Below are 17,405 nucleotides of genomic sequence, written 5' to 3' on the forward strand. Positions count from 1 at the left end.
CAGTACGGAGTAGTTGATTATTTATTAAGATTGGGTGTTATTAAGGGAAATGGAACTCGTCACAACCCGGATCCCCGACCCCGGATTTGGGGGTGTTACACTAAGTGATAGGAGAAAAATAAACCCTAGATACGTAGTTAATATTGCATTAATTATGCCCATGTTGGGTCAACAATAAAACCCATTAGAAAGGGCCTAAAACCTCGGATATTAATTTTTTTCGTAATTAATAAAAATGGGGAAAATCAGCTATTGATAAAAGTCCTAAAAAGGATATGAGTCCTTGTGGATCAGCCTCCAAGAGGCCTTATAAGATAAGGAATCAATTCCCTACTTCTTAGGACTCCAAAGTCCACTCTAAATCTGAGACTTGTCCACCAAGTCTCCCAACCCTAACCTAATTCCAAGGCATCCCATGCCGATATAAGGGGTCTCACCCCATAAATCAGAACTACATTTTTTGACTTGATCATTGGCATGCAGCAAGGTACTTAGGCATCTTGTTAAGGCAGATTGAGTCACGAAACACAAGAGCAGTCAAATCGAGACTTGAAACTCACGAACCCTAGCAATAAATACAACCTAGTTTTCAATCCATAACATTTCACGCCGTCTGTGGAAAAGTATAACAACAACCATGGTGAGAACACGGAGCGAAAACAACACCCCCGAAGGAACACCAATAGGGACAACTCAAACGATTTCGTCAATGGTGGGGATACCCCCACACTCATCCTACGCCTCCACCCAAGGTGGAACTCTAATAGGGGCAACTGAGCCTCAGCCACAAGGGACGAATCCCCCGGCTCCTCAAGGGACAAATTCCCAATTTCAGCAGCTACATGCACCTGTAAATCTTCGGCCCGTTGGGAATGAGTATTCAACTATTGTGACCACTAACCCCCCTTACGGGATGCCCCTACACCCTGAGGTTGGAGGAAGTGGACATGTTAATCGGAGTGAAGCCCAAGGGCAGACACCCCCTATATACGTGGCTTGACTCCTATTCTAGAGGACCAAGAGTTCTCTGGACCTTACACTGAAAGAGACTCTGAATCTTCCGATGATGTTGTAGCTCCGAGAAGGAGGCGTGTTGGTAAAGAACCAATGCCTGATGCTAACCCGCGCCCCAGAAGCACCCTAGAGGCGAACCTCCAAGAAGTACAAGAGAGCATCAGAGCTCACGAAGCTGAGATCTAAAGGCTGAAGCATGATCTAGAGGCGCACCTGACCCCAAGACCCCCACTTCCTCCAAGGAGGAGAGATCCTCCTCCAATTATAGACTTGGATAGTGCAATACCAAGAAGGCCTCTTTTCCCAAGGGCCGTCCCAAGTGATCTTATGCCCTTAGGAGATCCCGATGATTCAACTCCACCATCCACTGAAGAAATAATGAATGCCCATATCTCAAGGAAGTTAAAGATGCCCGCCATCAAGGCTTATGATGACACTGGAGATCCCGCCAATCATGTCAGAACATTCTCTAATGCACAGTTGTTGCATCCCGTGAAGGATTCTATTAAGTGTCGGGCCTTTCCGCAAACCCTGTCGGAATGGCTCAAAGATGGTACAATCATTTGCCACCAAATTCTATTTGGCCCTTCAGAGATCTAAGTCAAGATTTTATCAAGCAATTCATTAATGGAAGAGTACATGCGAAAAGTTCGGCATCTCTCATGAACATTGTGCAAGGAGAAAAGGAATCCTTGAGAGATTATTTGAACTGTTTCAGAAAGGAGGCCTTGAAAGTCCCAGACTTCGATGACAAGGTAGCTATGATAGCACTACAGCAGGGAACAAGGGATGAATTCTTTAAAATGTCCCTAGCTAAGCGACCCCCTGAGAGCATGTTACAGCTTCAAAATAGGGCCGGGAAGTATATCAAGGTAGAGGAAAGTATGAGGAAGACGGTGGTGAACAACGAGCCTGCTGGTAGCAAGAAGCGGAAGACTGGTTTGGAATATAATTTTAAGGACAAGTATCCTAGAACCGAGAAAGACGTTGATTCAACGCCAAAGAAGGGAGGACCTGGGCAAAATTTTAACGAATATGCTAAGCCGAATGCCCCTAGAAGCTAGATCTTAATGGAAATCGAGAGAGACAGGGATGTTCGTTGGCCCAGACCCTTGAAGGATGATCCCGCTAAGTTAGATAGAGGAAATATTGTAGATTTCACAAGGATGCTGGACATGACACCGATGCGTGTAGACAAGTGAAGGATAAAATTGAATTCCATATTCAAAAAGATAGGCTGAGCAAGTATACTGGAGATGGAGGAGATAGGATTAAAAATGGAAGAAGGAACTTGGTTGATCGTAGAAAGAATCAAGATGATCAGGGGTCAAACCCCCAACCCCGAGGGCCGATGATAAACACAATCTTTGGGGGACCTCATCCTCGAGGACCAGTAATAAACACAATATTTGGAGGACCAACTGCAGATGAATTGTCTAAGAACTCAAGAAAAGCTTATACCATAGAAGTCATGCACATAGTGGGAGAAGCTCCGAAAAGAGCCAGGACTGGAGCAGTAATGGTGTTTGATGATTTCGACTTGGAAGAGGTCAAGTTTCCTCATGATGATCCCCTAGTCATAACACCCATAATAGGGAACAGTCCGGTGAAAAGAGTCCTTGTTGACAATGGAGCGTCGGTAGACATCTTACTATATGATACCTTCATAAGAATGTGTTTGAATGATTCTCAATTGACCCCAACTGATATGCCGATATATGGTTTTGCTGGATTCGAGTGCCCTGTAAAAGGGATAATTAAGCTACCTTTGACTATAGGTCAAGAACCAAGGAAAGTAACACATATGTTGAACTTTGTGATAGTAAAGGCTGGATCAACTTAAAATGCAATCATAGGAAGAACGGGAATACATGCTTTCAAGGCAGTACCCTCTTCTTACCATTCAGTGATGAAGTTTCCCACCCAAAACAGGATTGGAGAAGAGAGAAGAGATCAGAAGATAGCAAAGAGTTGTTATGTAGCCTCCCTTAGGGTTGATGGAGTTGGGGGGAAGGTTTTGCCAATCAAAGATCTGGATGTCCGCGAGAATGACGAGAAAAGAGGGAAGCCAGCATGAGACTTGATTCCAATCCCTTTGGTTCCCGAAAATCTTGAGAAAGTGACTTTCATTGGAGCATCACTAGAGGAGCCCCTTAGAGGGAAATTGGTGAAGTTTTTACAAGAATACAATGATGTATTCACATGGTCAGCAGTTGATATGCCTGACATAGACCCAAAGCTGATCACTCATAAATTGAATGTAGATCCAAATCGAAAGACCGTGAAGTCAAAGAAAAGGAGTTTTGACCCTGAGAGGCAGGAGGCAATCAAGAAAGAAGTAGAGAAGCTCTTAAAGGCCGGGTTCATTGAGGAGATACAATTTACGGAATGGTTAGAAAATCATGTAATGGTAAAGAAGGCTAATGGAAAATGGAGGATGTGCGTGGATTTCACCGATCTGAATGATGCATGCCCAAAGGATTGTTTCCCGCTGCCAAGGATAGATACATTAATTAATGTGACCGCTGGTCATGAGATGCTGAGATTTATAAATGGATTTAGTGGATACAGTCAGATCAAAATGCATAAGGTTGACATCCCAAAGGTATCATTTATCACTAACTTTGGTGTTTTTTGTTATCTTGTTATGGTGTTTGCGCTCAAGAATGCAGAAGCTACCTATAAAAGGTTGGTAAACAAGATTTTTAAGCATCTTATTGGAAAATAATGGAAGTGTATGTAGATGAAATGTTAGTCAAGAGTCTTGTGAGGACTGACCACGTAGCCCATTTTAGGGAAGCCTCTAAGATCCTAAGATATCACAAAATGATTAATGGTCTCCAAGAGTCTTGTGAGGACTGACCACGTAGCCCACATAGTATCTGGAAAAATCTTTGGATTAATGGTCTCCAAGAGGGGAATCGAGGCCAATCCCGATAAAATAAAAGCTATCCTAGATACGGAACCACCACGTTCCATGAAGGACGTTCAAAAACTCACTGGGAGAGTTGCGGCTCTAGGACGATTCATCTCAAAAATCCGGAGACAAGTACTTGCCATTCTTCAAATCCTTGAGGAAAGTAAAAGACTTCATATGGACTGAGGAAATTCAAGAGGCATTTGAAAGATTGAAGATATATATGGTTCAAGCCTCGTTGTTGGCCAAACCAGCCCTGAATGAAACTTTGAACTTATATTTGGCCGTTTCAAAAAATGCCTTGAGCGCCGTATTAGTTAAGGAGGAACTTAAAGTCCAGAAACCCATATATTATGTCAGTAAGATTCTGCATGGAGCTGAGTTGAATTATTTGACTATTGAAAAGTTTGCTTTAGCCCAAGTAATGGCTTCAAGGAAGTTGCATCCTTACTTCCAAGCTCTTAAAATTAAATTTTTAACAAGTCAACGTTTAAAAAACATCATCCACAGTCCTAAAGCCAGTGGAAGGATGATTAAATGAGCCATTGAGCTAAGAGAATTCAACATAAAATATAAGCTTAAAATGGAGATAAAAGCCCAGGCCTTGGCGGACTTCGTGGTTGAATGTACCATCCCCAACCAAGAAGTCGGGGGGCAGAAAGATACTGAACCTCAGGGTATGGAGGGAAAGAGGATAATGAAGGAGGACAGAATGAGGACAAGGAATTCTGGGTTCTCTATTTTGATGGAGCATAAAAAACAATTCGAGTGGGGCAGGACTAGTTTTACAAAGCCCAAATAGATTCTTGATTAAATATGCTATGAAGTTAGACTTCCCAACCACAAATAATGAAGCTGAGTATGAAGCTCTGATAGCTGGCCTCGGCCTAGCGGGGACGTTGAGGGTCAAGAACTTGAAAGTCTGTGGATATTCGAAGCTTATCATATCTCAGGTCAAGGGGGTTTAAGGTAAGGGATGAAACCATGGCAAGGTATGTGCGCCTAGTGAGGGCCGTGATGACTCAGTTTGATGAATGCCATGTTGAGCACATTCCAAGAGAGGAAAATGCTAAGGCAGATGCATTATCTAAATTTGCCTCATCGGAAATAGAAGAAAGCTCTGAGAGTGTGTACTTTCGTGTTTTGAAAAAACAGAGCATAGACGTTAAGTTAATTGCCCCCATAGGACTTGAAGGGTCATGGATGGATCCTATTAAGGCTCATTTACAAAACGGGTGGCTTCCTAATGATGGTGTGGAAGCTAGAAGGTTATTTATGCGAGCCTTAAGATATTTTTTGATTGATGGGATTCTTTATAAAAGGTCTTTTATGGTTCCTTATTTAATATGTTTCAGGTCGGACGAGGCTCGACTTGCTTTAGAGGAAGTACATGAGGATATATGTGGCCAACACTTGGGGGCAGGGCTCTAGCCCACAAGATTACTCACTTAGGCTTTTATTGGCCAGAAATGATTGCTGACGTCAAAGAATATGTTATGCCCATGTAGTAAGGAAACCTCCCGAAATGCTGACTTCCATAAACTCCCCAATCCCATTTTCTATGTGGGGAATGAATATTCTCGGATCTTTCCCAATGGCTACTGCTCAAAGGATATTACTGATTGTGGCGATTGACTATTTTACCTAATGAATTGAAGCCAAGCCCTTGGCAAAGATTACGACTAAACAAGTCTATCAGTTCATGTGGGAGAATATTATGTGAAGATACGGAATTCCCGATTCTTGGTGACCGACAACGGAACACAGTTCAATAATGAAGAGTTTAGAAAATATTATGAAGAGAATGAAATTGACTTGAGATTCACCTTTGTTGCTCACTCTCAAGCCAATGGGAAAGCATAGGTTACCAATCGTATCATTTTAGATGGGTTAAAGAAGAGGATTGAAAAATTCAGAAATAATTGGGTAGATGAAGTACTACCAATACTTTGGGCTTACAAAACTACATGTAGAGTTACTATAGGAGAAACACCATTCATGCTAGCGTATGGGGAAGAAGCGGTCATTTCAGTGGAAATATCTCATTCATCTCTGAGGATCCAAGCATATAATGTTGAAGAAAATGAAGAAGGGCAAAGGTTAACCCTGGACTTGGTAGATGAAGTACAAGATGCAGCATATGAAAAGATCAGAGAGTATCAGAAAAAGCCTCTTTTTACTATAACTTGAGGGTAAAGGAGAGGTATTTCAAGAAGGGGGATTTGGTCCTGAGGAAGGTGGAAGCTTCTGGAGTAGGGAAGAAAGGAAAACTCACCCCAAATTGGGAAGGGCCATATAGGATTAAGGGCGTTCATAGAAGAGGATCTTAGAAATTGGAGACCATGGATGGGGAAGAAGTACCTTGAACTTGGCATGCTCAAAACCTGAAATTTGACCACCTATAGCTCATACTTACAATAATGGTAACAAGTTTCACAAGCACCTTGAAGATTTGCTTGCTTAGGATTTTAGATCTCAGTTTTAGTAGGATTTATATTCTAGTTGGTGACTATCAGGGGCAAACCTATCTTATGTAAGGTTTTGAAAGCCAAGAATAAAAGATATTCTAGACTTTGAAAAACCAGAGTATATTCTTGAGTTAAAGATATTTTAGACTTTGGAAAACCAAGACTTATTCTCATTATTAAATGCATGACTCTTAGAACTGTGTAGTTCGGGTTGTTAACCTATTTCTTTGAAAGTATGAACTCCAAAAGTACATAGAAAATAAAAGGAAGTAGCTAAAAAAGGCAAGGAAAATGATATAAATAAATCCCGAGGGGTGATAAGTTCGAAATACAATGAGATAATACATAAATAGATAAAAATCTACTCATCCCTAGCAGCATCATCCTTATCCTTTTCAGCTTCAGTGTGCCCTTCCTCTGTATTAGTCTCTGTATTCTTAACTGGAGAGGCATGAGGAGAGGAAGTACTGGGATCGAGGATTCCATCTTCTTGCATAGGGGAGTCAAAGAGAGTGTCCAGGATATCCTAAGTCTCTGGATGCTCAGGACTAATAAAATCCTCGGCTTCTATCAAGCCAGGGTGCTTTTCAGCCACGGCCTTCACTGCATCGTCCCAACCTTGCGTAAACTGGATGGGAAAGAGACTCGTCATTAATATTCATCAAGTCCTTGAACTTCTGGGATCCATACATTCGTCGATGAGAGTATCCTTATCGCTCATAAGCTTGACCAGCTCGGCCAGCTCGACATGAGCCTTGGACAACTCCTCTCCCTTATTCTTCAGATTCTTGTCCAGAGTCTCTGCCATCTCCTTCCATTTCTTCATCTCTCTCTCAAATTCATCAGAGTTATCTTTCCAGGACTTGGCCCGATGAAGAGCAGCTTGGAAGAAGATATTACTCTGCAACAAAATAAGGAAAAATTCAAATAATTCCAATAACAAGAAATGAATTGACGCAAATAATATTGAAGAGCTTTACAAGAAAGTTCATGCAGCAATCTGTGTATGTTAAGAAGGGAATTGATGCAGATAATATTGAAGAGGTTTACAAGAAAGTTCATGCAGCAATCTGTGTATGCTAAGAAGGGAATTGATGCAGATAATATTGAAGAACTTTACAAGAAAGTTCATGCAGCAATCTGTGTATGCTAAGAAAGAAATGTAAAGGAAAAATAAAAGAGAAAATTACCGAAGCTTGAGCCTGGGAGACCAAGTGTTCAATGGACATGATGTCATTCCGCGTAACAATCTTTGTGTAGTCATGGGAAGTGATAGAGTGGAAAGACCAATCCTTCACGTGTTTGGTGGACCCAACCACCATCTCACCTCTTCTAAAGCCCCAATTGGGCCTGTAGGCGTGCCCCTTGATTGGGGGATCCACGTCATCTCTCAAAGAAACTTCATGGACATGAGGCTTAAGAAAAGAAGGCCCGTCGGGCTTGCTCATCGGGTCTTTGCTGAGTTTGGCCCTCTTTTGACGGCCCGATTTGCCTTCCTTGGGTCTGTTGAGGTTGTTAATGGCCTTACAAGCTAAAAAATAAATATTAAAGTCCATTAGTGATTAATACATAACAAGATATAAAAAAGGGAAAATACAAGTAAAATTACCCTTATCAGAGGCCTGAGAAAGGCCAATTTTCTTGAGAAAACTCCTCTAAGAGAGTCCAGGTGTCTGTTTGGCCGTTATCCGCAATAAGGGCTTGATAAGCGGCCTCCTCGGCAGTTAGCCTAATTCTAGCTGGGCTACCATCAACTACCTTGCAAAAGGGCCTATGAAATAAGCTGGACCAATCGCCTCCGACCTAGGTTAGCCTAAGAAACTCATCTCTTCACGTTGGGTTGTTCTCAACAATAGAATTGCTATCAGTCCTTTGGTCATTTAACGGATGAAAACCCAGCCCTGTTGAGTTAAAGGACTATTATAAAATTCAAAATTTTTCCTAAAAAGGGAACTGAAAGGGAAAAATTATTCCTAAGGCACAATACCATAAAACATATGATATTCCTCCTTGCATTTGGAGGGAGATGACATAGGTTTATTTGAACATCTCCGAGGAGGCGAGGGATAAATTCATGAAAGGAGAACCTCAGGCCGACAACTATGACACCCCGATAAATAAAAAGCGTATCCCCTTCCCAATTGAAAATTCTATTTCCTGGGGTGGCCGGAGTAATCCTAAGGTAAGGAGGAAGTTTATACAGGGAGTTATAACTCTCTATTCTACCATCTACTTCATGGAACGTGTTACCATGATTATAAGCATCTAAATCAACAAGGGAATGATATTTATCCCCCCCAGAAGGGAATTTTTCTCTACTTCCCCCAATCTTCACTTTACGCCGACTTATTCGCTCGGCCAATCATCGGAATATTGGGCCGGGTATGTAAGCCTTGTATCTTCGAGAACAACCGAGCCAATACTTCCACTAATTCCGTCTATTCGATACCTTGCCAAACTCTGTCATGCCCGTCCTCCTTTGAGTTTATAAAACACCCTAGCTAGGAATTAAATTTCCCCCCTGTCCCCACCTTTCTCTAGCCCGTCACGAGCAATCGAACGAGAACAGCTTGAATAGTAATCAAACATATACTACTAAATCTTTTACTAGTAAATCTAAACCTGAACCAACGACGCAAAAAGGATGCTCGTAACTATTTATATTGTTTGTATTTCAATTGTCATCGCTAGGGCGTCGTCCTCCTCTACCAGCTACAAACTCTATCTTAGGGCTTCCCTTCGGCTAAGGAAAAGGAAGAAGGGCTTTGCGAATCTTCCCCTAGTGTTAATCATATCAATTAAGGATGTGTATGAAGAACGAATCTAAATGAGGGTACCTCGTTTCGAAGTTTTCATCTTTGCAAGCCTGGAAAGGTAATGATCCGCCATGGAAATGCTTGAGACGAAGGCTCGAAAATGCAGATAAGGCTTGAAGACGCCAGAGAAGATAGGAATCTAGAAAGAGAGTTGTCGGAAATCGCCTTTCTAAAAGAGAGAAATGAGAGAGTTTTTTGAGTGATGAGTGAAGTGAGAAACTCAACTTCACTCTACTTTTATATAGCACATAAAAGGGGGAGACAAATCGATGGAAGCCCATAAGAATAAGGCCCAACTATTGGAAGGTCCAGGAAGAGGAAGAGTCTGGAAAAATCTAGAGGTTCGAGGGAAGCCGAAGATAATAGTTCGATCAGAGTCCTGGTCGATTAAGGGAGAATCCTGTTCAAATTTTCATTCGACATGGATGGTAAAAACTCCTTTGGTAAAAATTTTAGAAATTAGAGGAAAATACCAGAAAATTACTAAAAAATAGGAATAAGGTAAGGAAAATAATAGGGAAGTTCCCAAAAAAAATATCCTGAAGCCACGAACAAGTCAAATCGTTATAAATGTGTAGGTCGCTCCACACTTTACGCAAAAACGATACCATGTAAAAGATTAAATGAACTTAACTTCCACAAAATCTTTTATAATTTCTTGAAAGTTGGGGTACAAATGATAGGGAAAAAAATAAACCCTGGATGCACAGTTAATGTTGAATTAATTATGCCCACGTTAGGCCAATAATAAAGCCCATTAGAAAGGGCCCAAAACCCTGGATAGTAATTATATTCATAATTAATAAAAATGGGGAAAATCAGCTATTGATAAAAGTCCTAAAAAGGATATGAGTCCTTTATGGATCAGCCTCCAAGAGGCCTTATAAGATATGGAATCAATTTCCTACTTAGGACTCCAAAGTCCACTCTAAATCGGAGACTTGTCCATTAAGTCTCCCAACCCTAACCTAATTTCAAGGTATCCCATGCCTATATAAGGGGTCTCTCCCCATAAATCAGAACTACATTTTTTAACTTGACCTTTGGCATACAGCAAGGCACGTAGGGATCTTGTTAAGGCAGATTGAGTCACGTAACATCGAAGCTCATGAACCCTAGCAATAAATACGACCTAGTTTTCAATCCATAACACTAAGTCTTCACCAAGCTATATATTCTAAAAGTCAGATATGAAACTCTAAAATGAAGCAATGATCATGTATCATCACTTATTAGTTTTGCAAATTCTTGATCTATTTGTTCGAGAATGATTCAATGATGTCACACCCCAACCAATAACACACACACACACACACTAAATAAATACGAATCATAATTATATTACAAACTTATAAGTCCAAAATATAACAATAATATGATTATAGACCCGACTAAAATAATAGCAATCCCGAGATCTTTACAAGTTCAGAGTTTGGAACAACCCTTCTAATTAATAACACAACTACAAGCTGGCGGATATTGCCTATATATATTCTACCTGCGCCCTGAAATGGTCTTTACCCTGCCTACCGGTTGACTTATAGGCGGTCTGCTAGGTACGAACCATGATTGCTAGCTGTAGAACAGGGTTAAATATAAGAAAATGAGCTAATACACTCAGCAAGTACTAAGAGTTCTATTGTACAATGCATTATCTCAAAATCACAGGTTCATGATTCGAGAGGTTATAGATGCTTAAGAAAAATGACAATAAGAAACATGAAGTTATAATATAAGAGCATGGTAGAATCATAACAATCAAAACATGGCATATGATATCATGGCATCATGCAATAATGTTATAATTATCAAATCATCAAAATCATTTTAGGACGCTACGGATAATAGCCGGCGATCAGCCGCGAAGTAATCCTGAACTGCGCTGGGTTCTCAAATATAATGAGATCCCTAGGCTATATGTGAGCCTATCAATAACATGAAAATGACTTGCGTCTAGGTCCAATCCACTAAGATAAGAAAACATTTTATTTTAATGATTTATAACATGGATGCCGGGAAAGATTTGGTATCATTTTAATGGAATTGTAACAAGAGAATTCAAGTTCACTAATGAGGTTCGCTATAGGGAATTTGATAGAGAGTTTAGTATTCATGGTCTAATGGATAGGGAATGTTTTGAGGGTAAGGTACTAACAAGATCATGAGATAATAATGGAAGTATTCGAATTAATTAATGACATGGTGATTATTACAACTAAGCATTCACGAAGGAAGTATATAGACTTGCAACAATTATAAGTATAAGGAGGTAAGTAACTTTCCAACAATTATAAGCATAAGAAAGTAGTAACTTTCCTTCCAACAGTTCTAAGATTATTCGATCTTGATGGCACGAATCTTCCTCTTCGCTTCAGAACCTACACATTATATTGACATAATTACTATTCACCCTTAAACACCTTATAAAACTATAAACTCCTAGACTAACTTTTATTCTTATCATAACTACTATTACACACGAACTTATAATTACAAGAATACACATAACTTAATAAATATGCAATTCAAGTAATCCACATAGTCAGATAATCACATAATGGCATGACATATACTACTAGTTATTTATACTATAATATCACCTAAATACCTAAACACATAAGCAAGTAACACATAAGAACTATTATTGACTTTAATTTAACCCTAAAGATGATGTGCAACACTCGGAATCTTTGCCTCTAAGTCCCAAATATAACAAATACCACTAAAGCTTCCTAATGCCACTCGAAAGGTGCTCTCGGGTTTCTTGGTGGATACGGGGGGTGTCTCCACCTTGGGCATTCACTCCAATTCACTTCTTACAGGTTGTTAACACTCTAAACTAACTTCTAAAGTTGGTGAGACTCAAAGGCCTTACTCTTATAGGCTTACAAATATCAATACTCATACTAGGGTTCCTGCTAGCACCAGTTTGCACGTCCTGTGCTCTTTGGCCTAAATCTCAACTTCTACGTGGGGCATTCTAACATAACCAATTCCCATGGATTCTTAAGACCTAAACCTATCTCTCAAACTTGGTTTCAGGCCAAGGCCTCACCTGGGCCTCTCTAGGCCTCTGCCCAAAGTTGACACTATCTAGCCTCCCTCGCAAACACTCTACTCTATTTTTACTCACATAAAACTCACTTTTTTCACTCAATTTTTAATTCCAATGGTTTGGTAAGCTTCCTAAGGATGTATTACACTTATTTAAGCCAAGGCCCCGTGAAGGCCTAGCCAATGGCATGGTTAAAGTCGACCAATGTTCAAGCTTATGCAATTCTTCCCTGTTCTGAGTCACTCTCGGAAATATGTGTGTGCACCTACCTAAATGCAAGTTTTTCAACGAATCAAAGCCACTGGACTCAAGTACAACTCAACTCCCATCTCCAATAAACTCAGTCCTAGCAAGGCCTTACCAAAACTCACCAAAAACATTCTATATTTATGGTGAAATATTCTGCTATAAAGTTCCTAGTGTGCCTCCTTCCATCTTAACTCTCATGTCAACACCGAAACCAATATTCAAGCCCACAAATCTATCCTACGTTGTACACAACCCTATTAACTATCATTCAATGGAAAAATTCGAGCATAAACCCAGCCATAAAAGCCATTTATCGAGGCAAAAAGAGAGAGCATAGCATAACAGATTTTACATATGAAATTTTAAGCAAATATTCGAACCAAAAACACATGGTATCAACTTTATGGCTACAAAATTTGATCATAACTCATCAAGGAACATAGCATACTAGCATTTTAGAGCAAGAATCGTGGCATTCATTGCATAAAAACTGAAATTTAGATCACATAGCACATTTATCCGATATACTACTTATTCTACAACATGCAAGTATAACTTCAACTTTTTAACGTAAAAATCATGGCATGCAAGGATGGAAAATTGGTAAAATACATCTTATAAGATCATAAGTTCTTTTAAAAGTCACATTCAAAGTCTCTTTCTTCTTGAAAACAAACAAAACTATCACACAAACAACAAAAAACCATTCGGCTCCTTGGTAGTCATTGTCGAATGCTTGAGGCCAAGATTATGGCTTGAAAATGGAAGCAAAATACTTCATCAATACCATCTCTTACTCAAGTTTTATGAGCCACATTAGGTTCAACTCTAGATTCACAAGAATCAAAGTTAAACCCATGGCTTTAGCCACATGCAACTAAGAAACTAACCTTAAATGAAGATGTAACACTAGGTGTAAATGTCCCTTGCTTAGATGAGTTGAAAGCTGTTAAGAAAATGAAGAAATGAGAAAGAAAAATGAGAGGGGTGGGGAGGGTTTAGGTTCGGCCGAGAGAGGGTAGGGAGAAGAGAGAGTGGAGTGATATGTTGGTGGAAAAGAAATGATGTGAAAATGAGTGATTTACTTGGTTTTTGTCTCACCAAATGGTAGTGGAGTTTGAGTTTACTATTTTATCCTTCATCCACTAATAACAAGCTTTTGCATGCAAGGTTTTATTGGTCATTTGTTTGGTCAAATGGAGTTAGTGGAGGGTGAAAGGTCGGACTTACCCTTGACCTCTATTTGGGTGGAGGTTGCATGCAAGGGCACACTTGTAATTCAATAATTCTTAAAAGTATAATTTAAAAGAATGTGTTTTAGTAATTAAAATATAAATCCATAAATCACAAAATTAATATCATAAATACTATGAGATTTTAGAAGTTTAATAAAATTGTTTTCAAAAATTTCGAACCAAAATTTTATATTAAAAGAATTTTTCTAACATTATCACACTAATAAATAATTCATGTAAAATATAATTTAACACATTAAAAATCACACAAGAAATTGCAAATATATTGACTCTATTCCACAATATTAGAATATAATTTATCCGTATATTCGCAACTCATACAAATATCACTATATCACATGAATCTCAATTATTACTTAATCGCGTAGTCACAACTATTCAAATATTATCAAATCGCGCTACTTATTTAATCGCGTAACGAACATCTTACTCGCATACAAAAGCTATATGCTCAAAAATATTCCAGCAACATTCAAAATGCCACACGACAAAATTATATACAATATATAACAAATCCGCATAGTCGGCCTTATAACACAGAATATTTATGAATAAATACATCACACTTATAAAATAGCTCAAATATTTACTGGTTGTCACATCCTTTCCCCCTTATAGGATTCTGTCCTTAGAATGTAGGAGAATAGTTGAGGATACCGGTTCCGCATTTCAGATTTAAACTCCCACGTTGATTCTTCGACTTTAGGATTCCTCGACAATACTTTCACCAAACTTACTGATTTATTTCTTAGAATTCTCTCTTGTCGATCCAGTATCTACACGGGTTGCTCTTCATATGATAAATTGGCTTGAATTTCTACTAGTTCAATCTCTATCACATGATTGGCGTCCGGATTATACTTCTTTAGCAATGAGACATGAAATACATTTTGCACGTGCTGATATTGTGGCGGCAAGGCTAGCTCATAAGCAACTTTCCCTACTTGGTTCAAGATTTCAAAAGGTCCGATATATCTTGTAGCTAATTTCCCTTTCTTACCGAATCGGGTCAAACCCTTCTATGGTGATACTTTTAGCAATACAACTTCCGCAATTTCGAGTTTCACATCCTTCCGGGCGGGGTCCGCGTATTTCCTTTGCCTATCCTGAGCAGCAATGAATCTCTTCTTGATCACAGTGACAGTGTCCTTCATTTACTGAATCAATTCAGGTCCAAAAATCTTTCCTTCCCCAACTTCATCCCAACTCGTCGGTGTTCTACACTTTCTCCCATATAAAGCTTCGTATGGTGGCATGCCAATGCATGAATGGGGGACACTAGCTCACCCGAAACTTATGCCAGAAAGAAGAAATCCAAAACCTTTGGGGATGCACAGGGTACACACACTGTGCAAACTGGTGCTAAAGACACAATCACTGTACCCTCTCAAATTCAGCTTGATGTGGCTCCAATAAATATGGAGTCACAACCAAAATCTCTAGTAATAGAAGCACCTCACACACCAAATTCTCCCACAAACTCTCTGGATGTGGATATGATCAACACATCAATTCCTGATTCCCCTTCTTTAACTTTGTTGGGGAAGCCAAACTCTAATACAAGTGAGCATCATCTTTTGGATGATTTATTGGATCACTTGCCAATTCTTTCAGGAACTGTTGAATCATCTGTGCCCAAAATATCATCAATCAGCATAGAGTCCACAATAGTTTCAATTCCAAGTTCATTCATTTCTACTCTCTCGATGGATATTGCTCATCCATCGAGTAGTGATTGTATCCCGACGGATAAGCTTAACAGCAGTTATCCGTCGGATAACAAAACCACTAACCCGATGGATATTACTCATCCGTCGAGTGTCTCTGCACAGCTTCAAACTTCATTTATTTCTATTGCAGAAGAATTAGTGGTTGTACAGTCACTCTTAGGTTTGAGGGCAGAGAGTGCTATGAGTGAGAGTCTGGGTTGCTCAAAGGAAAAAAGAGAGCAAAAGAGTGAAAATATGCAATCCATTTCTTTAGGATTGGCAAAAGAATGTGAGAGGAGTCCCACCTTAGATGGTGGGTGAGACCCTGATGCAACAAAAGAGAGAACACGAGAGAAATGCAGGTACAGGAGCTATAAGGATGGATGTCATTGCTAGTGAGTCAATGAATGTCCAGGATGCAGACAGGGAGGGACTATCTCAGCAACCTCAAGCTGTTATAGATTCCACCTCCCTTGATGCTGAGGCATTTACTCAGCCTGTTCCAGCTTATCAACTTCTAGCTGAACAGGGCAATGACAATGCAGAAATGATGCTCAAATTGGTGCATACCACTCAGTCAATGCTAAGAGCTAAGGATGCCATCACAGCTTTTCCTTCTACAGCTGGTGATGTGGATTATGAGACTGGTGGTTCAGCAGATTTCTTTGGTAATGAAGGTGGAGATAGTGTAGAAGAGGCATTGGACATAGGGGGAGAAGTAGGTTCAAGTTCAAGATCAGGACTGCCATCATGGGCATTCTCAAAGCACTGTGATGAGAACTACTTCAAGACAACCCTGATTCAACTAATCAATCAGACAAATACTGCTCTTCAAACCACTACAAATGCCAACACCAAGAAGCTACTTCAAGCACATCTTGCTTCTCTGCAACTTGAACAGATTCAAGGCTTCCAACATGCTAGAGATGTAAACATCATCAAGGGTGATATTGATGAGATGAAGAAGGCCATTTCAGACAAAATGGATTCTAAGCTTCCAGAAGCTACAATGCTTGACATCAAGAGGCAACTAAGGAAAAATTCTGATCTTGCAACAAAGATGGATGCTTTGGATACAAGAATGTCAGCTATGGAAGCATCTCTAACAGCCATTCATCTTCATCAAGCCCAACAGACAGATTTACTTCAGAAACTGGTGGCTGCTCAAACCTCCTCCTCTACTCTACTTGATGATAACAAAAAGGGGAGAAAGGACCAAGTGAGGGGGAGAAGCTTCAAATTAGTAAAGTAATTGTGCCCACAATTACTTTCACCAAGCCACCAGTAACAAATAGTATAGATCTGATCAATGCAGCAGCAGCCAATTTAAGAGAAGTTGAAAAGGAGCAGTTGAAGCTGTAATATCCGGGATATATCGAGTAATTATTTTTGCTAATAGATAATTATTATGTATGTTTAGTATCTATTATGTGAATTATTTCTTAAGTGTTATATGTGTTTGGATGTTTAAAAATAATATTAATTGAGTGTTTTAATTTTTATATGTCCAAAATAAAATATAGATAATTGTCATATTTTCCTAATTATTTTTATGTTGATTTATGATTTTATAGGAAATATATGCATTTTATAAAATCTTTTTCCGAGTATTTAAAAACTATTTTATACAATCGGGAACCAACCGACGTCGTCCATTTTTTACGTTTTTATAACCGAAACTCTTTCGAGAACTCTTTCCTAACCTAATTGCAATATTCCGAGCATTTTCCATGTTTGGACTTTTTTGAACCGGCATACGGTTTGTCCTGTGCGGGTCCCGGCGCAACATTTTCAATACATTATTTGTTTCGGTAAATCAATAAAACTCGTATTTTCGATAAACGGGATCTTTTTATTAAACTATCATAATTATCACCTCGTAATACGTGTAACCAGGCGCTGAGACCAAGACCGCAGTACA

General features: G+C 39.5%; 1 protein-coding gene across 1 annotated transcript; it reads left to right on the forward strand.

The window, feature by feature from the left end:
* Positions 1 to 1,553: 1,553 nt before the first annotated feature.
* LOC141718551 (uncharacterized) lies at positions 1,554 to 2,078 on the forward strand. Its single transcript, XM_074520932.1, has one exon. It carries the CDS (start codon positions 1,554 to 1,556, stop codon positions 2,076 to 2,078), a length of 525 nt encoding a protein of 174 aa, XP_074377033.1.
* The last annotated feature ends 15,327 nt before the right edge of the window (positions 2,079 to 17,405 follow it).

This window comes from Apium graveolens, chromosome 4 (assembly GCF_009905375.1).
Source record: "Apium graveolens cultivar Ventura chromosome 4, ASM990537v1, whole genome shotgun sequence".
In the NCBI taxonomy this organism is placed as follows: domain Eukaryota; kingdom Viridiplantae; phylum Streptophyta; class Magnoliopsida; order Apiales; family Apiaceae; genus Apium; species Apium graveolens.